This window comes from Lepidochelys kempii, chromosome 1 (genome assembly GCF_965140265.1).
Source record: "Lepidochelys kempii isolate rLepKem1 chromosome 1, rLepKem1.hap2, whole genome shotgun sequence".
Lineage (NCBI taxonomy): Eukaryota > Metazoa > Chordata > Testudines > Cheloniidae > Lepidochelys > Lepidochelys kempii.
The window spans coordinates 156,551,640-156,576,989 of record NC_133256.1 but is presented as its reverse complement, the minus strand read 5'-3'; the positions used below and the strand labels follow the sequence as shown (position 1 = coordinate 156,576,989).

The 25,350-nt window shown below is 42.4% G+C and overlaps 1 protein-coding gene across 4 annotated transcripts in view; it reads right to left on the bottom strand.

Moving 5' to 3' along the window:
- LOC140917174 (cystathionine beta-synthase-like) overlaps window positions 1–25,350 on the bottom strand; it is a 54,065-nt gene that overhangs the window by 3,834 nt on the left and 24,881 nt on the right. For all 4 annotated transcript variants that reach the window (XM_073359426.1, XM_073359410.1, XM_073359402.1 and 1 more), the window contains 13 exons: window positions 25,177–25,283; window positions 23,860–23,994; window positions 19,350–19,429; window positions 16,579–16,713; window positions 13,646–13,715; window positions 11,803–11,894; window positions 10,773–10,898; window positions 10,049–10,133; window positions 9,718–9,823; window positions 8,849–8,926; window positions 7,378–7,512; window positions 5,558–5,666; window positions 1,052–1,136 (listed from right to left, as the gene is read on the bottom strand). In XM_073359426.1, coding sequence (XP_073215527.1) covers window positions 1,052–1,136; window positions 5,558–5,666; window positions 7,378–7,512; window positions 8,849–8,926; window positions 9,718–9,823; window positions 10,049–10,133; window positions 10,773–10,898; window positions 11,803–11,894; window positions 13,646–13,715; window positions 16,579–16,713; window positions 19,350–19,429; window positions 23,860–23,994; window positions 25,177–25,283 — 1,343 coding nt within the window. The remainder of the gene's footprint in view (window positions 1–1,051; window positions 1,137–5,557; window positions 5,667–7,377; window positions 7,513–8,848; window positions 8,927–9,717; window positions 9,824–10,048; window positions 10,134–10,772; window positions 10,899–11,802; window positions 11,895–13,645; window positions 13,716–16,578; window positions 16,714–19,349; window positions 19,430–23,859; window positions 23,995–25,176; window positions 25,284–25,350) is intronic.

Below are 25,350 nucleotides of genomic sequence, written 5' to 3'. Positions count from 1 at the left end.
TTTCAACATGGAAGATGTTAGCAATGTAGTGCCTCACGTTGCTGTACTAGGAGACTTAATACTTCGCATTATTTGAATGATCTGGAAATGGGTTGAACAGTGAAGAGGCAACATTTGCAAAAGACAACTGTTTAGCTTAGTGAAGTCTACAGGGGCTTGAGAGTCACTTCAGAGGGATCTAACAAAGGAAACAAATGGGTAACACACTAACAGGTGAAATTCTGTATAGAAAAATGCAAGGTAATGCACAATGGAAAGAACAATTTGAATGACTCTGATGCTACGATGTGTTCTACAGTAACTTTAAGAACCCACAAAAAAAGCTAGAGGTCAATCAGAAAAACATTTTCTCAATGCAAAGCAGTGCATTGTCACAATGCTCATAGATTCTTAAACTATAAAGCCAGAAGGGACCATTGTGATCATGTAGTCTAACCTTCTGAATAACACAGGCCACAGGACTTCCTTGAATTAATTCCTGTTTGAACTAGAGCAATGTTCTAGGAAAACATCCACTCTTGATTTAAGAATTTCCAGTGATGCGAGTTCTACCACAACTCTTGGTAAGTTTGTCCAACAGTTAATTACCCTCCCTGTTATAATGTGCACTTTTTCCCTAGACTGAATTTGTCTAGCTTCAACTTTCAACTACTGGAACTTGTTATACCTTTGTCTACTAGCTGGTAGAGCCCTCTTATCTAATTTCTGTTCCGCATGTGGATACTTACAGATTGTGATTAAGTCACCCCTTAACTTACTCTTTGTTAAGCTAAGCAGACTGAGCTTCTTGAGTCTCACCGTAAAGAATGTTTCTAATCATTTCATCATTCTCGTGATCCAATGTTAGTAATGATGTTATACAGGAATATCTACAAGGGTAAGATGATTGGGGCCTTTGGTTTACCCAACTTTTGCCACACAATATATAATGCCTCATACATAACAGCTCACCGTGTCATTTGGTACTGGTTTTTATTATACACACACACACACATATACACACACACACACACTACACTACCTTTCACAAGGAGTGTTATGTTATACTCACACTGAATCTGTTCATGTACAACTAGAGCAAAGTGGTCTATTTCCAGGATATGAGAAAGTTTCCCCAAGCTGTCTTTCAGATGAATCTAAAGAGAGAAAGTTACCAAACTTAAAAGCAAAGTGTCCTGTAATAACATAAAAGTTCAACAGCGCCCCCGTCCATCCTAGAGACCGTTAAAATTATAAGAATTAGCACTTGTAAAGCATCGTTCATGTTTAAAGTGCAGTACAGTACAACTACTACTTAATGAATCCACATCCCACTGAGTTCTTGGGGTTTGTTAAATGCTGTGGGTCTTGGAAAAAAGCTGGACAAAAAGAAAAAAAAAATCCAGGGGATGTAGCACCTGAAATTTTCATTTTCACACACACCCACACACTCTAAAGACAAGAAAGATTTTTTTTAAAAAAACTAAGAGGTAAAAATCAGTGCTCCATGTGTGTAATGAAACAATGATGTTATGTAAACATAAGACTATACTCACCTGTACGACTCTGGAGGGAATGGAAGTGAGAGGGTGGGAAATCAGACGGTCAGTTGATTTGGAAAAAGGAGGTTTTGGGGAGGGTAGCAGCGAGAAAAGCCATTAAAAAAAACCAAAAACAAAAAAACCCAAACCCGAGCTAACATATTACTCGGGAGCAAACAAACAAAGAACTCAGAATCAAGAATTCAATGAACCTGCTTAAACTATTGTTAGGCTTTTCTTTAGCAACACAGAACAATAAAGCACTAAAGACCAGATTTTTTTAAAGGTATTCAGCCACCCTAATTGCCAAGGGAATTAAGTGCCTAATACATTTGAAAATTTGGCCCTACAGGCTAATCTCATTTGTTGGGTATTTCATAGAATCATAGAATATCAGGGTTGGAAGGGACCTCAGGAGATCATCTAGTCCAACCCCGTGCTCAAAGCAGGACCAATCCCCAATTTTTGCCCCAGATCCCTAAATGGCCCCCTCAAGGATTGAACTCACAACCCTGGGTTTAGCAGGCCAATGCTCAAACCACTGAGCTATCCCTCCCCCCAAAAGAAAGCAAAAAATAGCATTCCATGAACAATCATGTTTTGGTATTATCTATGTGCTCCCATCAATCTGAAAACAAATCTGGTATATTAGCTGGGTGATTTTCCATCCAAAAAGTAATACGGGCTATCAGCTGTACCTTTTATAAGGACGGAGGGTGACCAGACAGCAAGTATGAAAAATTGGGGTGTGAGTGTGTGTGTAATAAAGAAAAGCCCAAAATATCGGGACATCTGGTCACCCTATAAGGACACTTCTGTGAAGTTACACCACAGATGAACTTGCCTTCTATAGAATACAGCAGGGGTCGGCAGCCTTTCGGAAGTGGTGTGCCGAGTCTTCATTTATTCACTCTCATTTAAGGTTTTGCGTGCCAGTAATACATTTTAACGTTTTTAGAAGGTCTCTCTCTACAAGTCCATATTATATAAGTAAACTACTGTTGTATATAAAGTAAATAAGGTTTTTAAAATGTTTAAGAAGCTTCATTTAAAATGAAATTAAAATGCAGAGCCCCCCGGACCAGTGGCCAGGACCTGGGCAGTGTGAGTGCCACTGAAAATCAGCTCGGGTGCCGTAAGTTGCCTACCCCTGGAGTACAGCCTTTATCCTGCAAGGAGCTCAGTGTGGGACTGAAACAGACTGAAACAGAAAATGCATCTCCCACTAAAAATTTTATTTCTCCCCTTCTCAGTTGGCACAGTAACAACTACCTTAATGTGGGAAATTTCTCAGGGAGGAATGACCTGTTGGTATTAGTGACACAAGGCAATGCATAAGGATGCCAACTAATGCCTCAGACCAGTCATTATTTCGCAGGATACAGCTCCTGGGCCATGATAATTACAGATGCCTTGTGACTTCCCATCAGTTAGGAAAGTTTTATTTACAGAAAAGATTAGCTTACAGCAAAATAAAAGCTTGTTCCAGTAAAGAGCCTCAGGTTAAAAAAACTGTGTACACACAAATCAGATAAGTGGTGTTGCTGCCAGATTTGTGCAAGCAAAAACGAGCCTGAGAACATACAAACCCTCGAGCATCCAGACTTACTCATGCAAAAAGCTTGGGTGCAAGAATAGAGGCTCATTTTCAAAATATATAAAAGGAAATTGTTGAGGTTTAACATCTCTTTTCTATTTCCTGTTCATATTCATTTATATACTTTGGGCTACTAGCAACTTGACGTTCTCCAAACACTTTACAGACACTCAGGAATTTAAGATGGACACCATTCCCGTGAGGAAGGATTATTGTTTCCCTATTTTACAAATGGGGAAAACGAATGCTCAGGAGAGGCTAAGCAACTTGCCCAAGGTCATTCAGGAAGCTGGTTATTGCTCTGGTCTCTTCTCTCCATCACACTCCCTCCGCTACCACCTTCACTCAAGCTACCCTCTGTGGTATATCCACCCCCTATAAAATGTTATTGCTCCTGCTAACATATGCTCCTGATATTCCTCCTCAGCCTACTTTTCTACTCCAAAGAGTTTTAAAAAACTACAGAAAAACTAGCAACACGCAGCCAATCCCAATGATTGCTTTGATTGTCAAGTCTCACTTTCCCCACTGTGTCTGTTTTGGCCTTTTTAGTTTGGTAGCTCTTCAAGGCAGCTGTTTTTTCCTATACACCTGCATAATGCCCAGCGTACTTTAGGATCTGCTGTTAATCCCAACAACACTCAGATTCCCTGATTCAAAGTCTTGTGCCTTTTTCACAAGGATGGCCCATCCTCTCTATTCGGTAATCTGAAGTACCTGTTTTTGAATAGGTTATTTTGTGACTCTAATGTTTCATGGCTTCAGGAGACTAAATGCATAGCTGGTCATTTTAAATCAAAACAGTAATTCTTCTTCAAATCTAAGGTGACCAGTTGGTAAGAAAATTATTGTGACTCTCATACATGAGAGAAGTTTCCTTATTTTCACTTTGCCTTCCAGTCACACCAAACATATCCATTTTATTTGAAGTGTGCCTTAAAGCTCTCTTCCTTCAAACAATACTTTACACCATCTTTGGGACAATGAGGACTCTTAAGTTTTTCCCCATTTCACTGACACAGATTCCAAATTAGTTGTAAAATTAAATAAAACTTTTTAATTCCAAATTAAAAAAAAAGCAAACATCTAGAATTCTTTTTTTTTTTATATACTTAGACTGTAAGCTCCCTGGGGCAGGGACTATTTTTATTCTGGGTCTGTAGAGCACCTAGCACAATGGGGTCCTGGTTCACAACTAGGGCTCTTGGGTACTACAGTAACACAATTAATAATAACAATTCAGATTTTTTTTTTTAAACAGAGAACTGTATTTGTGCCAGCATATTAGCAGTGGCAGATACCAGGGGAGGGAGCTGGGGAAAGAAGGGTGTTCAATCAGCGTATTTCAGGAGAAAATGGGAGGAGAGGCACAAAGAACTGACTATTACAGATACAACAATGAATACACCATACAGGCACGAGCAACATAGGGACCAGCAAAGCGAGGGATGACAGGAACTAAAATAGTTATGTTACACACCAGAGTTTCACCTGATGTTTGATTTGATGTCTAGGGAGAAAAAAAATATTTTTCTTTCATTTTGTCTGTAAAGCACTAGCGCTCCTCCTTCTCCCAAGCTATAAAACAAGCAGCCAGTAGATTATACATAAGAATATAATGAGATATAGCGGAATACAATTCCTTCTCCAGAATTTTAAATATTAATAATTAAGATCCATTATGGATCTAATTATTTACTACTAAATATAATATTGAATCTAAAGCCTGAAGAAAGCTATGTCACAAAACATAATATCCTACTATTTATTTTGAGTGTCATAAGCTCCCCAATTAATGATATCACCTAGCTCTTGTAGTGCTTATCATCAGTAGATCTCCAAGTGCTTTACACGGGAGCTCAGTACCATTATCCCCATTTACTGTACGATAAATATGGCACATCGACTGCCAGGTAGACTTGCCTGGCATAATGCTTTATGCACTTTGATGGCAGTCAGAACTAATCAGCCATCAGCTTGTGACAATTCCAGTCTTTGTTGCAAAGCGAGCACTTGCTGGTTTCAACTGCCATTGGAATTTACACAAAAGAGCTGTTTGAAGTTCAATGATTTCTTCCCATGGAGGCTCACACCACTCAGTTTTACATTCAGATTTGTGTGTGTGCGCGTGCGGGGGGGGGAGGGGGGGAGGAAAAGAAATCCCAATGACAAGAAAAAAGTCCCCATCAAACTCACTAGGGTTCAATGGTCTGATGTAGCACCATAAACCAACTCAAGTCTGGGAGCCTTTCAATGACCCCAGGCTGAGTTTAGAGTCTAAAATGAGATCCAAACCCAGGTCTGCATGCATAGTGGCACATTCTCAAACAGAAGATTCTGTATGGCCCCGCTTCAAATCTTACGCTAGCTGATGCCACTGTAATGCTCAGATACCTACAACAATACTTTAACAATAAAGTAGATGACAGAGCAGGTTTACCTGTCTGAATTGCTTGTAGATTACTTTGCCGACATGATCTGATGGCTGAACTTTCCCAGCAAGTAACGAAGAAAGCATGTTCCCAAGGGTAACCATTCCCAAAATCACACTGAAAAGAGGAGGCATGGTCAAACAATGGCAGACACCCAGGGTTTTCTAGAAACAAGTGAACCGCACGCTCAGCAGGCTTTCCTCAGAGGGATGGCCAAAAGTCAGTTCAACTGGCTTAATGGTGTAGATAACCATTTCCAGAGGTGTTCTCAGATTCTGAGGGTGTCTACAGAGCAAAGAAAAACCAACAGCTCTGAGGCTCAGAGCCTGGATCAGTTGACTCAGGCTTGTGGGGCTAGGAATGGCCATGCAGATGTTCCTGCTGGGGCTACAGCCCAGGTTCCAAAACCCTGTCCCCCACGCCGCGGGGAGGCAGACCATGCAGCTCTCCCTCATCTCCGCACCCTCACTGCAGACAGAGCCACCAAGGGCGTGCCTCCACAGTGAGTGGCAGCCTGCTCCAAGCCCACCTCGACAGACGCAGGCTCGTGCGTCTGCAGTAATAAATAGCTGTGCAGACAGCGCAGCTTGGGCTCGGAGGCTCAGGGAAGAGGGTGGGCTTCAGAGCCTAAGCTCCAGGGTCTACACAGCTATTTTCAGCTTGGTAGCACAAGCCCTAGTCTGTCGACCTGAGCTGGGAGGCTTGCTGCTGTGTCGATATCCCCCAAGTGAACTCTGCTCTGCAAGAAGAAAAGGAGTACTTGTGGCACCTTAGAGACTAACCAATTTATTTCCTGCTCTGCAAGGAGGCTCAAAACTTGGGTGATCAGACATGCCGGTTTTCTGGGAAAGTCCTGGGTTTGGGTGTGAATGTCCTGGCTGGATTACACTTAAAATGGGAGTCTTCCCTACTTTTGCTGTAATTAGCCATTTTACTGACCTCCCTCCTACCTGGCTGTGCTCAGCTCCCAGAGCCAAAATGAAAGTGGGGCTAATAGTTTTGGGTCCTTCCCACTGAACTGTGGCGTGTGCTGGCACACACTAAATTCAGGGGGATTCCAAATGACAAGGCTGATGGACACCGTAGCAATGACTCAGAGCTCCTAGCTAGTAACAGAAGGTTTGGGTGAACTTGTGGTTTCCTCTACTGTCTATCTAATCACTCAGTTGTCTGACCATGATTGCATGTAGTTTAAGTGAACCTGCAGATTTAAATAGTCTCTGCCGGCCTCCCCCCCAGCCCACTAAAGATCAGCATTCAGCTTTCTGCCATTCAGCAGGCTCACCAATGGAGGCTGAGGGAATGAAGATGTTGGATGTGGCCTCAAGGACTGAGATTTTTAAAATTTCTTTAGGCCCAGGTTAGCGACCACTTTCCAGTTTTCACTGCAGCAAAATGCCATGAAGAATCTACGGAGAACACCCAACCCTGCAAAGGTGGTGGTTCACCCTCCGTTTTATTAAATGAGAGGTTTTGCTTTGATCTATTCCTCACCAGGAGTCCACAGCGATCCCCCAGACAAAAATGGAGGGACTTCTTCATTATAGACAGAGACATTTCAAATATAAGGTCATGGTATCTAGAGACCTATTAGGCCAAGAGCAGGGTAGTCCTGACAGGACAGCATTTTAAATCTGAAAGCTGTGTGGTATGTAATATGACATTTCTGAACTCTTGCTGACCCTGCAGGAGATGCTGGAGAATTAAATGACAGAAGACACACTTCTCATTTACTGTGTGTAAACAGTAAATAAGAAATAGAAACTTGACTTACAGGTTTGTTTTGGAGGGGGAGGGAAGGGAGGAAGATATTGATATCTGAACATACCCACATTCATCAACAACTGGTGCCTGGTCAAATCCCTTCTCTCGGAGGATTTCAATGGTCTTTTCACAGGTGACGCCCGGAAGCACTGTCAGGGGGGCAGAGAGACTTAATTCCTGAACTTTGAGGTGCCACCACCTGTGGACAAAACATAGTTTTTACAGCAACTCGTCTGATCATTCTGAAACCGCCAGGTCCTAAAATACCTTACAGGATTTCCCCTCACTACCAGCAGAAAGGCTCACTTGGGTCTTCAGGACTCAGGAAGGGAAACAATTACAACCGTGTCCCTTTTCCATCTTATTTGATTCCTATCCTTGCATGGCAAATGGCCAGCAGAGATTACAGATACCTCCAGTTGGTTATTTGGATCTTGATTTACAAAAAAGGAAAAGAACATTTTAATGGACTCGAAGCCATTTAGTGAGACACCTAGATAGTTTGTGGAGCCATGTGCTCTTATCAGCATTACCCTCAACCTCCATTTCATCCAACTGTCTGGTACAACCACGGGTTGCATCTTGGCTCAAAACTAAACATCCATCATTTATCATACAGTAATGTCAAGAGGCCCCAGCCAAGGTCAGAGGCTTACTGTACATGGCACGGCACACACACACAGTAGACAGTCCCTGCCACAAACTGCTAACCATCTAAATAACTGTAAAAACAGAATGTGTCTCTTATTCTGTTAGTACAGCATGTACCACAGCAGAGTTCGAATCCTACCTGGGGCTTCTGGGCATTACAACACAAATGAAGACCTTAGAAGGTATTTTTCCAATTTGCTCACTCTGGGTCCAGTCAGTGTTCTCTGTACAGACTGTTTGCAAACTTTCCCCCTCGTGTTTGTGTGTGGGTCTTCCAGCAGCAACAGGAGAGACAGGCAGGGATTTGTTTAAAGATGGAAAACCATGAAGTCTAGCATGGGCCTTAGGGCAGTTAAGTACCCCCAAACTTCTTTTAACTGTTTTGATACTGATTAGATGTCAAGCTGACAATGTCCATTTCACTGTACTTGACAAAGGATTATTATTTTTGTTCCTGCAGTGCCTAGGAGTGCTAGTCATGGACCAGGGCCCCATTGTATAAGGTGCTGCACAAACAAAAGAAAAAGACAGTTCCCTGCCCCCCAAAAGCATATATGCATCTCAACCTGCCTAATGAATAGTAGATGACACCATAAACATCAATGAGGCATTAAAACATCAAGAATAACTGGGCTGAGGGAAGAGTTTAAAAAGTTTTCATTCATTTAAGAATTGAAGTTGTCACCAAGTCAAAAGAATCTAAGCTTTCTCGAAGTGAATAACTAAAAATATTTCTACTGATTTAAGTAGCCATCACCATATCCCCAAATGTACAGAGGATCAATTCAAACAGACAAGGAAACACGGCAAGCTACAGTGCAATTTAGCGTTGCCCATCCCATTGCAATAGGCTCACAAAACTCAAATGAACAGGACTGCCTTACCAAGGTTTGTTAATAATGTCATCTTCTTCTTTCATGAACCCTTTCTGGGTCATCCATTTGTCATTCAAAAACTTGGACCTGGAAACCATCAAGAAAGCAAAGAAGTCATGAGCTCCCCCGCAGGTTACACTGGTGTTGATAGTACATACAATGGCACATAGTTACATCCCCAGCACAGATAGCGGTATAGTTACAAACATATAATAGCACTGAGTCAGTCGTTCTTTATGGCAAAGGGATATGTGGGTAGAATATTTGTAAAAAGAAAAAAGGAAATGGCACAACCAAATAATGAGACCACTTGTAATGGAGTAGAAGTGCTGGAAGGTATTAAATTAAATACATTTACAGTTTTGTGCTCCCATGCTACAAAATGGGGAACTGAACAGTGTCACAGAGTAAAGCTGTATTTTAAGTGTGGGGTCAAGTGAATTTAACCACAGGACTTAGAGCAAGTGTAAAACTGTGTCCCCTCCTCCCCACCCCACCTCACCCTGCACCATCCTGGCATGTGTTGTTACTACAGTAGTATTCTCTTCAATTCATAGCACAAGGCAGAGATAGTAGAGGACAACCATTCCTTGAAAAGTTCCAGAAGAGATCCAATTTAAAATGGTTAAAGAAACGCAGGACTCAAACTTTTCCAAAGTGACCAATGATTTTTGGATGCCCAATCTGAGCTACATTAAAGGCACCAGATTTTCGCTGAGTTCCCACCTTCTGTAAACCAGGCTCCTGCTGGAGGCCTCAAGTTGGGAACCAAAAACCAACAGACGCTGTGGAAAAGCTTGGCTAAACTCTGTATGAATGCCCCACCCTCTGTGAAGGCAGCAGGCTCAAAGCAGAAAGAGAACAGGGCAGTTTCTTACATGTAGTTCCTGACGGAGTCGGGCAAGATGACAACACAGCGCTGACCCTCCGTTAAATCCTTGGCAGCCTTCACAGCAATGGACATTGCGCTGCCGGAGCTGCCACCTGTCAACACCCAGATCACACAGTCAAGACCACGACACGTGGAAGCCACTTGTGAAACAGGAGGATAAGATCAGAGCGAGGTGGGTCGAGCTCAGGGCTAGAGAAAAGAACTCTGGAGCCCTAATCCCAACACTGACAAAGGTTTCCCTTTGACAGGTTAAGTGATTTACACAATGCCGCAATCTAATTCACAGGAAATTTTGGAGGATTAGTACCAGCTCTTACCACACAATAATCCTTCCTCTCTGATTAACATGCGTGCCAAAGCAAAAGACTCCTCATCGTTGCTCTTGTACCACTTGTCCACCACCTAAAAGAGTGCAGGGGACAGGAGACAAAAGACATAGCTGATCTTATCCCCCTTTCAGGAGATGCTGTTCAGCTGCTTCAAATTATAGACTTACAACTGCCTTCACATCTCGCAACTGCTTTTTTTTTTGGGGGGGGGGGGGGGAAGGGGCGCTAATTAAGACTACAGTGGTATTAGTGGTGTTCCCCATACTAGTAGAAAGTACTTTACCTTTTAAATAAAATGACTGTGGGAAAAGTTACAAGGAGAACTGGCCACTCTCCTCCATTCCCAGCTGACTTGCCAGGAAAGTGAGTCCTACCTGGCACCTGATGTCATTGGACTAGAGATCAAGTTGAGGGTTGGGGTTTTTTTGGTTTTATTTAAAGGGATTGTTCCGGGAAAAAGCTATCTGTGCAGTGTGTTTTCACACAGTATTATGAAAGAGCAAGAGAAATGTGTCCAGCTCAGAAGTTCACCTGAGGCTGCTTTACCTACTGGGATACAGTGGGAAGAGGATTTCGTTGTGCCTCCTAACCCCTCTAATCTCAAAGAAACACTCTCTGTGTGCCTCACAGTAGCTGCCATGCTATTTCAAATTTCCTCCCCCTCCCCTCAGAGCAGAAGGCAAGGAGTGGTTAATTGAGGAGCTTGACTTACCGATCTGTCCAGCACGGTAGGGACAAAATCATATCCAATCCCCTCCACCTCGTATGTCGTCTTGTCAGTCTTATTCAGTTCTTCAGGCTCAGCAAGAATGGAGCCCAGGGGATCGACGCCAATAATCTGGAGAAGGGGATTTCAGATTTGGCTACCGTTACACTGTTTTTTCAACACACAGCCATTAAATCAAAGTGCTATGCTAGGACTGTTACCTCACAAAACTGTCATGCCATCCATACAGATACAGGCCGTGGTCATTGAAATAAGACTTTTTCCCCCCCAGTCTGTCCTTTGGCAAGTCCCCTTCTGCAAACGGTCTTGTTGCTCCTACCCTTCAGCAACCCATCCTACTTGGTCAGGATGTGGGACATTGTAGGGGAAAGGCACAGCTCATTCTGTGCAGATTTTGTTTAGCTCAATGGAAAGTGTTTGCCCTGATCCCACTCAGAAGTCAGATCTCTTTACCATTTTGTACCAGGAACAAGCAGAAAGTCTTCTCAGTGTAACAAGGCACTAGTGTTAAAACCGAGTGTCTTGTTTCCATCAGAAAATGAAAAGCAAGCACAAAGAGTCATAAGGTAACAGAGACAGGAACGATACGGGCCTACTGAGGGACACACAGATTTGCATGTCATGGGACAAGTTTCATTTGGCCAGAAATTCAGTGATCCTAAAGAATTACCCCTTGTAAAGTCAGTGAAGAGAAAGTGCAAACATCTTTTGGATACAAACAGGTGTCCAAAATATACATAGTAGGGAGAACAACATTTTTCAAAACAGGCCATATGGAATTTGTGGTTTAATTTTCAGAATCAAACCCTGACTTGGGTCACAAGTGAAAAGAGAAGGAGATGGCTTCCTATGCTTTTTGTGAACAGCTCAAAACTGCCACCCAAGCAGATGTGTCGCAGGTAAGGATTACAGTGCACCAGCAAAGATCAAAAAAATGGAACTTAGTCCCACAAGGAACTTGGCAAGACACTTACAGCTAGAAATAGTTACCAAGATGCTTTAGTTTGCCACTTACTTGGCAATCTGGGCATTTCTCTTTCAGCTTTCTTGCAACGCCAGTGATGGTGCCTCCTGTGCCAGCTCCAACCACCAGCATGTCTATTTTTCCTATTTTAAGTGCAAGGAATCAAATACCACCTTGAAAACATCCATTGGCATTATAGATAAAAATCCTATTGCAGACCAGGAATGCACAAGATGCATTACTCCCTCCAAGGAAAGCGCAGTTACCCTCAGAAAGGTGGTAATTTACAGTAGCCTTTTACCTCACAGTAGGTGTATTCAGAGTCCTAACTTCAGACCTTGTTCCCCCTTCTCCCCCTCGTTTAGTGCAACGGGGCCCAGCTTTGTGACAGCCTTTTGGGCATGCTGCAACACCCATGTTTTCAAGGCTTGGAGAAGGGGTGAGGGGTGTATGTGTCATATTTGCCATCTGTGGATTTGTTTTATTATGTTTGGTGGTAGATGTTGATCTGTCATTATTCTAGCTCTTTTTGTGCATTAATAGAACAATCAGGACTTGGCCAACAATTATTTTATCTGATTGTTTTTTATTTCTGGTAATATATCATTTAAAGAGCACTTCACTAACTTCCGGGCATTTATATAAAAAGTGATGCTTACAAATCAAAAACATCCCAAGAAATAGGGCCTGATTCTGATCTCACATGGGTGAGATTTCATTGACTGAAGCAATGACATCGGACTTATAACTTTGACAGTGAGATTAGAATAAGGCCCATTGATTTTACAAGATGGATTGAGAGTCAAGATGAGTTCTGAAATCAGAATGCGTCTTCAGTGATAGTAAAACCACCTTTGCACTTGTAAATGGAGGAAGTCTGACATGGAAAGCATGTATAGACAAACAAAAACTCATTATATAACTCAGACTATAACTGCACTTTACATGCAGGTCATTGTCACTATCAAAATCTAATATAGGGCTTTGTTACTTTAAATACAGAAATCCCATTGAGAGGCTAAACGTGAGGTTTTATGGCACAGACCAAGAAACCTGATGTGCAAGCTCCCTCTGCTGGCTCCAAACACAACTTACTGGTAAGTCTGAATACAACTGTGCCATGATAAAATCATGCATAATTCCTGGCACTGTCACAGTGGAAAATAAATAATTTCATGCTCAGGTCATGGTAACTTGTGGACCCTGTGGGTGCGCACTGACAGTTTGTTAGTTCATTTTGATTTAGTCCTCTTGGAAATGGGACTAGATCCAAGTGAACTAACGTACTGTTAACGCACGGAAACAGGGTCCACATAAATGGCAAAATTCCTGGTTCCGTGACAGTGGTGATTGTTGTGACATAATCATAACCTTACGAAAAAGCTTGGTTCCTAACCCATGCGTATTCCTGAGGGCACCATCAACTGAGGAAAGTCTTGTGATAGGGTAAGTGGACCTTACACAGAGTTCTAGTATTAAATTAATTAAATTTAAATTAAAAATAAATTAAAAAAGATAAACCAAAACCCACATGCACAATTTAGACTAAGAGCCAAGCCTTTTTAAAAACCAATTCCCATTCATGAACACTCAAACGCCCTAGGTCTTCAACTCCTCTGAGCTATGCAGACTTCTTTATCTAGGGGTCATCACTTTGCCTGGCCGGTCACAGTCATAGAAAGGTAAAAGCAAAAGTTTGTTTTTTTTAAAAACCCACACTTCTAACTAGAAGTGTGTCTCATTTGAATTTTGTAAACTTTACATAAACTATCTCAGAGCCTATGCAATTCTATACCCCTGAAAGCATTGATCTGCTTTCCACAGGGGTATGTGATTAAAAGAAGAGCACTCCAGAGGTTAATTCAGAAGAGTGCTAGCAGAAGAATTAGCATACCTTCACACTGCTGCAGGATCTCCTCAGCTGTAGTGTCATAGTGTGCCAAGGGGTTACTGGCATTGCGGTACTACATTGAAATACAATAGAAAACATATGAAACCATGGAAACAGCTCATAAAAATCACAGTCTGAGGAGCAGGTCAAAAAATGACCAGTGTTGTTCAAGCCTCACAATGACACTATAGGCTCCCACCAGTTTTCTAAATTGTTCAGCCATTTACCAATACTTTCTACCTTGGCCTGGAAGAGATTCCTGCAACTGCCCCATTTAAAGTAAGTGGTATTTTTGTGCCAAGGTACTTCTAAGGTCCCAACATCCCTGAAGGCCAAGGGCAATCTCCTTCTGGGATTATGTTCTGTAGAAGTTTGAACTTTCATAGAATCATAGAATATCAGGGTTGGAAGGGACCCCAGAAGGTCATCTAGTCCAACCCCCTGCTCAAAGCAGGACCAATTCCCAGTTAAATCATCCCAGCCAGGGCTTTGTCAAGCCTGACCTTAAAAACCTCTTAGGAAGGAGATTCTATCACCTCCCTAGGTAACGCATTCCAGTGTTTCACCACCCTCTTAGTGAAAAAGTTTTTCCTAATATCCAATCTAAACCTCCCCCACTGCAACTTGAGACCATTACTCCTCGTTCTGTCATCTGCTACCATTGAGAACAGTCTAGAGCCATGCTCTTTGGAACCCCCTTTCAGATAGTTGAAAGCAGCAATCAAATCCCCCCTCATTCTTCTCTTCTGCAGGCTAAACAATCCCAGCTCCCTCAGCCTCTCCTCATAAGTCATGTGTTCCAGTCCCCTAATCATTTTTGTTGCCCTTCGCTGGACTCTCTCCAATTTATCCACATCCTTCTTGAAGTGTGGGGCCCAAAACTGGACACAGTACTCCAGATGAGGCCTCACCAATGTCGAATAGAGGGGAACGATCACGTCCCTCGATCTGCTCGCTATGCCCCTACTTATACATCCCAAAATGCCATTGGCCTTCTTGGCAACAAGGGCACACTGCTGACTCATATCCAGCTTCTCGTCCACTGTCACCCCTAGGTCCTTTTCCGCAGAACTGCTGCCTAGCCATTCGGTCCCTAGTCTGTAGCTGTGCATTGGGTTCTTCCGTCCTAAGTGCAGGACCCTGCACTTATCCTTATTGAACCTCATCAGATTTCTTTTGGCCCAATCCTCCAATTTGTCTAGGTCCTTCTGTATCCTATCCCTCCCCTCCAGCGTATCTACCACTCCTCCCAGTTTAGTATCATCCGCAAATTTGCTGAGAGTGCAATCCACACCATCCTCCAGATCATTTATGAAGATATTGAACAAAACCAGCCCTAGGACCGACCCTTGGGGCACTCCACTTGATACCGGCTGCCAACTAGACATGGAGCCATTGATCACTACCCATTGAGCCCGACAATCTAGCCAGCATTCTACCCACCTTATAGTGCATTCATCCAGCCCATACTTCCTTAACTTGCTGACAAGAATACTGTATAACTGACAAGAATAACTGTATACTTGCTGACAAGAATAACTGTATACTTTGTATAACTCCGATGCACAGAATTGCCAACCTAGCAGATAACATTACCTTGGTCTTTCTGTAACCTAAGTTAACATACGGTGGTTCTTTCAGGGTGGATAAAAATAGATAATTTAAATTATGTGTATATTTTAATTTAAAATCAGATTTAAATTAAATCTTTTTTTAAAAAAAATAAACATTTGAAATTATGGCAACCTATGTTAAGGCCTAAACTGACTATAATTATCGGTATCACTTAAATTAAATTAGAAATATAATATTGAGCCGCATATGGTTGCTGCCAAAGTTTTAAAGAAAGTCAAACCACTGAACTAGTGGAAGTCACTTGGCAAGCACCAGAAACCAGAGTTTGAAGTGCTAAATCAGCTTTTGATAGCAATAGCCTCTTCTGCAGGTACAAAGAGAGTATTTTCTTCATTTCAGTTTATTCAACTACTTCAGTTCACTGACTAATTCCTTTAAAGTTGACTCAGAGCTGAAAAGGCAGAAAAGTGTGTTTTTCTCTTCTGATCAATGAATAAAAACTAGGTGTGAGAAGATGAGATTTACTACTTCTAAAATCTTCAGGGATATGGTGAACAGAAACAATCAGTTCAATTCACTAACTACAGATACTTCCCTTGTTTAATAAATCAGTTAGTTGTAAATGCAAACCATATTTTACAATTTTTCTTATGTATCCAGCACATTTAAGGCAGTTTTATTTAACTAATAGAAACAATTAAGTGCCATTTTGCACATTTTAAATTCAATTCCAGTTTCCATCCAAATAGAGCTTGACACAAATCACAGGTACAAAAGTTAATCTAGTAAATAAGAAATGCATCATTCTGTAACATAATAAACAAAATGTAAAAATTAAGCATCTGAAAGTACCATACGTTAAGCTATGCATAATTATTAAGCAATTATAGTATATTTTCCTGGCTAGCAAAAAGAAGTCCCAAGTTCAGTGCAAAAGCTATATTTAATTGTAAACCAACATATTTTAATGGCTACCAATTTTTCTTCAGGAAATGAACTCAAAAGTACAACTACAAAACAACATTCAAACAAATGATTTAAATCAGTATTTCTGGTTTGCTGATTTAAATCATGATTAAAACTGTTGATTTAAATTGCTTCAATTTGAAAAGCCAGTTCACCCTGGGCTTTTTGTGTCCCTCTAGTGGCTAAGGCACATATAGACATTTGCGATCTGCTACTTTTGCTGAGCTAAAGAACCTGGTCAGGCAATTCACACTTTTAGATCCAGAGATCCCAGGTTCAAACTACATATACTCCCATCCAGGGCTGTTACCCTTTTATCTGTGGAGTGCAAGAAAAGGAGATTACCAATATTTCTCTCTATCCCACACATGCACCTCAGTTGTTCAGGACCTTACCTGGTCTAGGATATGGGAATTGGGGATTTCATTTTTCAGTCGCCATGCTACTCCCACATGAGATTCAGGTGAGTCAAACCTGGCAGTAGTTGGGGTCCTCACAATCTCAGCACCAAGAGCTCTCAGAACATCCACCTGAATCAAACAGAGTCAGTCAAAAATCTCCATAGGTACAGAGACCCTACTGGTATACCAGAGAATGGGGGGAAAAAAAGCTGACTATAAACTTACATAAACAAGAGTGTGCAACTCTTCCATACCCACTGCTTAAAGTCTGTATCAATTCAATTCCCAGAGGCAAAGTGTTTCAGAACAGATGCCCCACACAGGTTAAACGCTGTCCTCTCTGCCTTGGTTTTTTAAATGTCTTGTGGCCTGAAATTTATGATTATTTGCCTACAAGGATGCACATTTGTCACTAGTATGTAACCTGCATTTTCACCTCAACCTAGTTGAAGATTTCCCCCCACCCCCGTAAAATCTAATCAATTCTGCTGGTGGAATTACAGAGCTAAAATAATTCTTATCAACATGGCCAAGCAACACTGTCCCCTTCCCACAACTCGTGTTTTGAAAGCTACATGATGGATTTGACCTGAAAATGTAACATTCAATGGCAAATAAGAAAGCAGCATTTGGCTACAGTCCGCTTGTCTGGAGTATGAATTGAGGACACTCACATTTCTACATACCTTTTTTGAGTATGTAGTGAGGGGTTACTCAGTGCAAAGTATTAAAAACACGTACATACCAGCTACTTTACAATCTAATAAAGACACAGCCAAGATTCCCAGTGCCATAGCCTAGAACCACCATTTTATTTCCAATGATTTGGACGGTGCCTTGCACACTAGGACCCACTCTTGGTTGGCTCACAGATAGCAACATAATAAAAATGTTAAAAATAAGTATTAAGTTCAGTGATTTCAACATATTATGCAGTAGACCTCCACTTAGATAGCAAGGTGGTAGATCCCTTAACAGACATCTCCTTATGTTTGCAGTCATACCACGAGAAGTGTGATCTTTTGAAAAAGTCATTAGCTAAGGAGGGTTGGGTGTAGTCACTGTTTAAGCAACAGGCCTCCAGGGCAAATCCAGGTGCTGCAGGATGTGGTGTGGGCAATTCAGCACGTAGCACTCTGCCTTTCATGTCAGAACTTTGCCCATGTGCCAGCAGAGTACCAGAGGGCACCTCTCCTGCTGGAGTTGCTATCTTTTCAAAGGACATTGAAAACAGAGGTCCTAATCATTTGTGATCATTAAAAATCTCATGTCGTTTTCGTCAAGATTAGTGATGTCAGTTCCAATGGCCTCACTTAGTTCCACTCCAGTTTTGCCTTCCTACAGTTACTGTAGTTTTAGCTGGGCCAAATTTTTTTCTTCACTTGTTCTTGACTATTGTAAAATATAGGCAGATTTTAAGCTACTTACACCACCCCCAACCCTCGAGAGGGCTGAATTAGAACAATGGGGAAAACAGTTCTTATCTGTGAAGTTGGTTGAGCACTTTGGGATCTCTGTGTGAAAGGCAGTATTTAAATATATCAGTTGTAATGTTCAGGTACCTCTTCTGGCTACGTGGTGGGTTTGTACCCCTAGGCCTGCCTGGGCTCAACAGCTGCAAAGATTTCACACCCCCAAGACTTGGGAACGGAAGATTCTTAAAACAGCTGTGCCAATGCATAACTCGCTGCCTCTGCACAGGAGGGCCCTAATGCTCCTTGGTTCAAAGAGTGAAAGGCAGGCTGTAAAAACAAAAATAAAAAAATCCACCAAGAAGCCTGTGCATAGTGCCTATAGCTTAATCATGAACACTCAGCATTGTTTTCTCTGCCATCCAGCCTAGCACTGGTGTAAGGGAACTATCTGGACCAATATCATCTTATTCCCATGGCAAAGTTATGTGCTGCTCTGAATTGTCTCTTCCAACTTAACTGGATACCCAAAAATTGAAATCAGAACAGCAGAGGCTCAATCCCACCATCCTTACTCTGGCCAACCTCCCTCTGACTTCAGTGGGAGTTCTACCCAAGCGAGCGATGCAGGATTGGGATCAAGCGCAGCAAGGCTGAAGTCATGAAGGCTAGAAACTTATTTCTTTCCACTACTGTTACAATGAAGGATTCCATATTGATCTATTCCTCTTTGTCATTAAAGCTTCCTCAGCACATATGGATCCAAATTTCCTTAAGCTGAGGAAAGAACATTTTTGCTTTTTAGCCACTTGCCATCACTTCCCACGGTGTAACCTGAAACAATATACTGCAATGTAGCACCCTCTCTCGGGTCTCACCACTGTACATAGAACATGATGTTAAAGCATCCAGTTCTTCAGCTGTCTCCACTGGCTTCCCTCAGACCCTCCATTCAATGACAGTCTTTCCTTAGATTAAGTATCACTTCAATTTTCTGCTCGCATCTCAAGTCTTTCTTGCCACTGACACGAATACTTTAAAAATTCCTACGCTCAGGGGTGCTACAGCTACTGGCAGTTTCACCTCTATAATCTCTGCCTTTTTGCTTTGCAACTGGCCTACCAATATTCCCCTTCAACATTGACAGCAACCCCCTCTGCCCTTCCCCCACCTCAAGAAGTTTATACATATACTCTGACCAATTATTTAAAAATATCTGACACATGGTAAATTGGTTTGCAGTGCCTCAGTATCCAATTTCACAGCCAAAAAGATGGCATCCTCCTCCCATCAGGATCTGAACATATTCAGACAAATTTATTTTTAATTATTGGCAATACAAGTAGTTCTGACCTTCTCCATGCTCATTTTCTCTGGCATCACAATGATGCAGCGGTAGCCTTTCACTGCAGCAGCCAGGGCCAGCCCAATTCCTGAAAGTGGGGAAATACACAGTATGTTGTAAGAGAAACAAAACCACAATGAATTTATTTGAGCATGAGCTTTCGTGAGCTACAGCTCACTTCATCGGATGCTGCATCGGATGCAAAAGTGAGCTGTAGCTCACGAAAGCTCATGCTCAAATAAATTGGTTAGTCTCTAAGGTGCCACAAGTACTCCTTTTCTTTTTGCGAATACAGACTAACACGGCTGTTACTCTAAAACCACAATGGTAACTTCTGCACGTCCCAGTTTTAAGAGCTTTTCTCCCCAGGCTTGAATGGGGTATCCCTACAGAGACTAAAAAGGAAAAGGTTGCTACTCTCCAAGAGAGTTGGAGAGCAGGACTGTGCTTTAAAAACACCATTTGGCTCAACCCCAGACCAGAGCCATCAACAAGGTGAGCAAAGACTGGGAAATTTGCAAGTTCATGTTGCTGGGTTTCCCAGCCTAGTTTTTCCCTCTCCCCACCTCTGCCCGCGTGTTACAGATGTAGTTTGGGAGTGAACAGAATTTCATAGATTAAAGCCAGAAGGGACCATTGAAATAATCTAGTCCAATCTCCTGCATAACACAAGCTGTAGAACCTCACTCAATTTCTACATCAAGCCCATAACTTCTGTTAGAATTATCCTCACTTAACAATTTGCATCTTTTTTTCTAGGCTGAATTTGTCTAGCTTCAGCTTTCAATTATTGGACCTGGTTATGCCTCCACCTGCTCGATTAAAGATCTGTTCACAGATCTCTTCCCCAGGTGGGTACTTGTAGACTGGGATGAAGTCAACTGTCAATCTTCTCTTGGATAAAAGAAGCTCAACCTGTTAGTTTCTCTCTCTCTCACCTTAAGGCATGTTTTCCAGTCCTTGAATCATTTCCTTTAGCTCTCTTCTGAACCCTTTCCAATGTATCAGCTAGGTCTTGCCAGAAAATTAGAAATCCATTTCATGAACATCAAGGTTTTGAAATTTGTTTTCATTCTGTAGCAGAGCAAAACGGAGACCTTTTGAATTCCCCACCCCCTCCCGCTCCATTTAAAAGAGCCACCTCACAATAACCAATTGCCCAGTGGTGAGAGCACTCGCCTGGGAAGTCTTCTTGCTCTCTTATGTCAGAACTGTTCCACCTCATATAAATAATTAAATATGTATTGTGTCAGAAAGAGCCTGTTGGTTAGAACCCTTGCCTAGGACGTGGGAGATCCAGGTTCGAGTCCCTACTCTGAACCAGTAGCCATTAGGTATTCTGGGGTGGGTTTCTCTGCGGAAGTTTTGTTGAGACATACACTTCAAAAAAGTTTGGTTTTGAGAAATCAGTTTTCTAATGAAAAGAAATTTCACTGAAAAATTCCCAATCAGCTCATCCACATCCATTCTGAAGTGATGATACCAGAACAGGACACTGTATTCCAACCATGGTCTCACTACTTCCCGATACAGAGGTAAAACCTGACCAACACTGACAATCAGAAAGACATTCTAAACCCCACTCTATTACCCTATACTTTTAGGAGATTAACATGAAAGTGCTGCAAATGTCAAACTAAGGAGTCAGCTGCAGGGGAGGAGAAATCCTATGCCCTTCTTAGAGAAATTAGCTTAGTAGCTATGGGCAGAGGCCAGGAGTGACTGGCAATTCCCTGTGCTGGTGTGACCCAAGAACCCTTTTGATGCCAACTGGCAATGAGGTGCAGGGGGTTTACCCTGATTCTGGGATGTACATTCTGGTTCACCAAAGAATGTCATGTGAGGTCTCAAATGAAAGTTGCTGTCACATGTCACAAATATCACTGCGAAAAGCATGGACAGATACTATGTAAGGAGTTATGTATATATACTAAAAATACATTCTTAAAGTCTGTTTCAAGGCTGGCGAAAAGCTGGTTTTCTGTCAGACAGGAGATGTCTCTCCGTCTGTCTATTCGCACATAAATTGAGTATGGTCTCATTCACAACAGTTCCCCTACCACCAGTCAGAACTGAATGCAAAGGAAGGATTGTAAAAAAGAACTAACAGGAAGAGAAACAGAGCAGAGGCAGAGAAACGTATCTGGAGGTGCATAACAAGGGTTTTCTTGGGTATATCTGGGGGGGGGGGGAACTGGAACACACAGACACTCTTCACTAAGGAAGTAAAAGGACAGCACTTTTGCTTTCTGAAAAAGGGGTTTCAGCCAAGCTTGACTGAAAACGCTGTAGAGGACTCTGGGTGAGATAAACTTCTGTAGACAGGAGGTTAGCCTGTTCAGTCTCTAGAAAGTGTGCTATGATTCTCGTTTCTACATAGCCATTCGTTTCCAGTATCCTTACTCACTATCACTTGAATCCTCTTGACCTGCTATTTCTGTGAGTGGATAAGGGGCTGGATACTACAGGGAATGCTCAGAGAGGGTTTGGGGGCTTGTGTGTGTCCACTGCTGCTGGAACAGACAAAGGAAGGCCTGAAGAGGCCTGGAAGGCAGTACTTGTGCTGTCACAGGTTGTTGGTTTCAGAAGCTGATCCACGGTAGACACTGACAAGACTCCCTCACTCTAGAGCAGGTGGTGGTGGTGATGTGCCTCAAAATGCCGGGTGCCCCTGGAGAGCATCACAGCTGCCTACTCTAGGCCTTGCAAAATTGCCACCTTTAAATCCGTCACTGAGTTGCAACAGAAAAAGCTTCTAAAACAGACTCCAATGACAAACTGCTGAGCTTGAATTAATATGCAAACTAGATACCATTAACTTGGGTTTGAATAGAGACTGGGAGTGGCTGGGTCATTACACATATTGAATCTATTTCCCCATGTTACGTATCCTCACACCTTCTTGTCAACTGTCTAAATGGGCCATCTTGATTATCACTACAAATTTTTTTTTCTCCTGCTGATAATAGCTCATCTTTAATTAATTAGCCTCTTACTCTACCTTTTCATTTTCTATGTATGTGTGTGTCTCTCTCTCTCTCCCTACTATATGTTCCATTCTATGCATCCAATTAAGTGGTCTGTAGCCCACGAAAGCTTATGCTCAAATAAATTTGTTAGTCTTTAAGGTGCCACAAGTACTCCTGTTCTTTATTCTGATTTAAGAGACATAGTCCTCTTAATATGAAAGAGCACGGTGTCAGCTACAGTCAGCAGTGTCACCACAGGTAAGGAGTCAGAGGCATGCAAAATACAGATCCAAACTCACAGGTCTCAAAAGTAGGATTCAGACGGCAGTTCCAGCCTTCAAAGGGTGAGTGCTGAAAACAGAGCTGTATCTAGATAGTCACCCAGTGTTTCTGCGAGGATGTCGTGTGCCTACCAAAGGCTCTAACCTTGAAGCTATTTTTGTTCCTCCTTTCCAGACCTCAATCCAGCTTGCGCTGCAGAGCTGTATGAAATTGACTTGTGCTGAACTATCAGCAGCTCTTGCAAGCTAAGCACGGTCCACCTGTGTCAGCCTTCAGATGGGACACCTCTGAAGAACAGCTAAGTGCCACAGGATGTGGTGTTGGCTAGTCAATAGGTTCACTGCAGAACTGGTGCCTCAGTATAACACTCTGCACTACCTGAAGTCATTCGGGAAAACTGCACAGCTAAACACCTCACCACTTGGACGCACATGGCTCTTTCCACAAGCACAACCCAGGATGTCCTGGGCAAATTCCAGCTTTGGGTACTCTATTATGTGTTCCAGTAGTGTCTACAAGCCCTACTCATGGGCCCAGAGCCCATTCATCCTGCCCCCTGCATCCTCTCTGCAGTTTCAGTTGGATACAAGATTGTAGAATAAAGGTACAAGAGCTAGCAACCCTTGTGCTTCAGAGAAGAAGCCGAAAATGAATTCCAGACTGCTCTCATCAACTATTTGGCTCCCCTCTCAGTCACTGAATAACTTGGAGATTACACCTTCCTCTGAAGCATCCAGCATCAGCCACTATCTGAGACAGGATGCTGGACTACTGATCTATTCCTACAGAGTAAAGGGTACAAAAGATGGTCTGGTGGATACGGTGCTGGACTGACATTTAGTAGTCCTGAGTTTGATTCCCAGCTCAGTCTCATGTGACTTTTGGAGAGTCACTTATAATTTGCTCTGGACAATGGGGAGAATACTTCCCAGCCTGCCGTGGATATAGTGAGGACAACCAAGTCCTCTAATAATTGTGGGGCACTCAGGTACTAACTTCTAAATACAAAAAAGTAAGCAGTAGCTTCTGTAACCTTAACACTAGTTCCCACCCACTCTGACCAGCACCAAGCATCGTATTTTCCTTCCTCAGCTGGACCCTGAGCTGGGAGCCGAACTTCTGTGAGGTTCTCTCCTCCTGTCAGGCATTTTCTCTTTTGAATGAGCAGCCCTCTCTGCTCCAACTCCTCTCCTATAGTTCCATGGAAGCCTTCAGACCACGTTCCCACAGTTGCTTAACAATCTCACTGTGACCTAGAAATTCCTACCTGTGTTTCCTGATGTTGGCTCAATGATCGTGTCCCCAGGTTGCAAAATCCCAGCTCTTTCCGCATCCTCCACCATCCTCAGGCTGATTCGATCCTTCACGCTCCCCCCAGCATTAAAGTACTCGCACTTTGCCACTGGAAACAGAACAGTCAAACAAATGTATGTGTGTGTGGTTTTTTTAAAAAGAGGCACTACTGCGTTCACCAGAGGAATTCTGACTCCTTACTTAGATCCGAAAACACTCCAGCTAAGGTAATTTCTGCCTACTTAAACACCCCCTACCTCCCAACAAGACAAAGGGAGAGGCAGCCCACAGTACAGTGGAGAAGTCAGCACTTCCAGTGTCATTGGCCAATTTGATAAAGTTCTTGGCACATTTCATAGCTGGCCACAGGAACAAGAAGCCCCACATTGTGTCAGTTTCATCTTAACTAGTGGGTCTCTCCTTTTGTCCTCTTTTCTCTGCCTTGTTACATTGAGGCAGAAGATCAGAGAGAATTAAAAAACCATGTGTAGCTCAAATCAGGAGAGGGGGAGTGAGGACAGGTTACGGTGCTCTACCAGTACTGCATGGAATTTTTTAAATAGGCCATTCCCTTGCCAATGAAGGATTGTTCCATACTGCATTTTCCACCTCTTGGGAGCTACCGCTAACTGTTAAGAAGTCCACCCTTGAATTTTATCTCATTTCTCCAAGTTTCAGCCCTTTGGACAACAGTAAACAGAATCTATTAATTGTCTTCTGTGATGATCCCCTCCATATACTTTTACCCTATTCCCATGCAGCAGTCATTGTTTAGCCAAGCTATGCAGACCGTAGTTTGTTCTTTTAAATCTTCCCTAAGTAGTCAGTTGCTTCAACCATTTCATCATTTGCATGCTCTTTGGTGCCTATTCTGCAGCCTCATTCCGAGGGGCCCAGTGGCAACACCGAGAGCTGGTTGAAAGTTTCACTTGAAACATTTTTGACCAAAAATGGCTTTTTAATCAGAAGGGAAATGTCATCAGAAAATGTCCATTTTTGATGTGTAGCGTGTGTGGTTTGCTTTTTGTTTATGCGCACGAGCGCGGGGGGAAGGGGATGTAGAGGCAATCAAAACACAAACCCAAAAACTGAAGAATTCTCTCTCTCTCTCTCTCTCTCTTTTTTTGGGCAACACGTTCATTTTTGTCAACTTTTTCCACAGGAATAAAAAGCATTTCCCAACCAGCTCTCGTGAACACTGTTAAATAGGGTGATCCAGATTTCTGAAGATACACCTCTAACTCGACATCTGAAGATACATCATTAACTTCTGTCTGCAGCAAGTACTCACAGAGTTCACACTTGAGTCCAAAGAACTTTCCGATCCTGTTGATTTGTACCATAGGAGTATCACCAATTTTCCTCAGAATGTTTGGTAGGATGTTTGGCGACTTTGGCCTAATGCACAGACACATCGATTAGTTCTTGGCAGTAACACTGGGAGGCACATGCTTATTTTGGATGT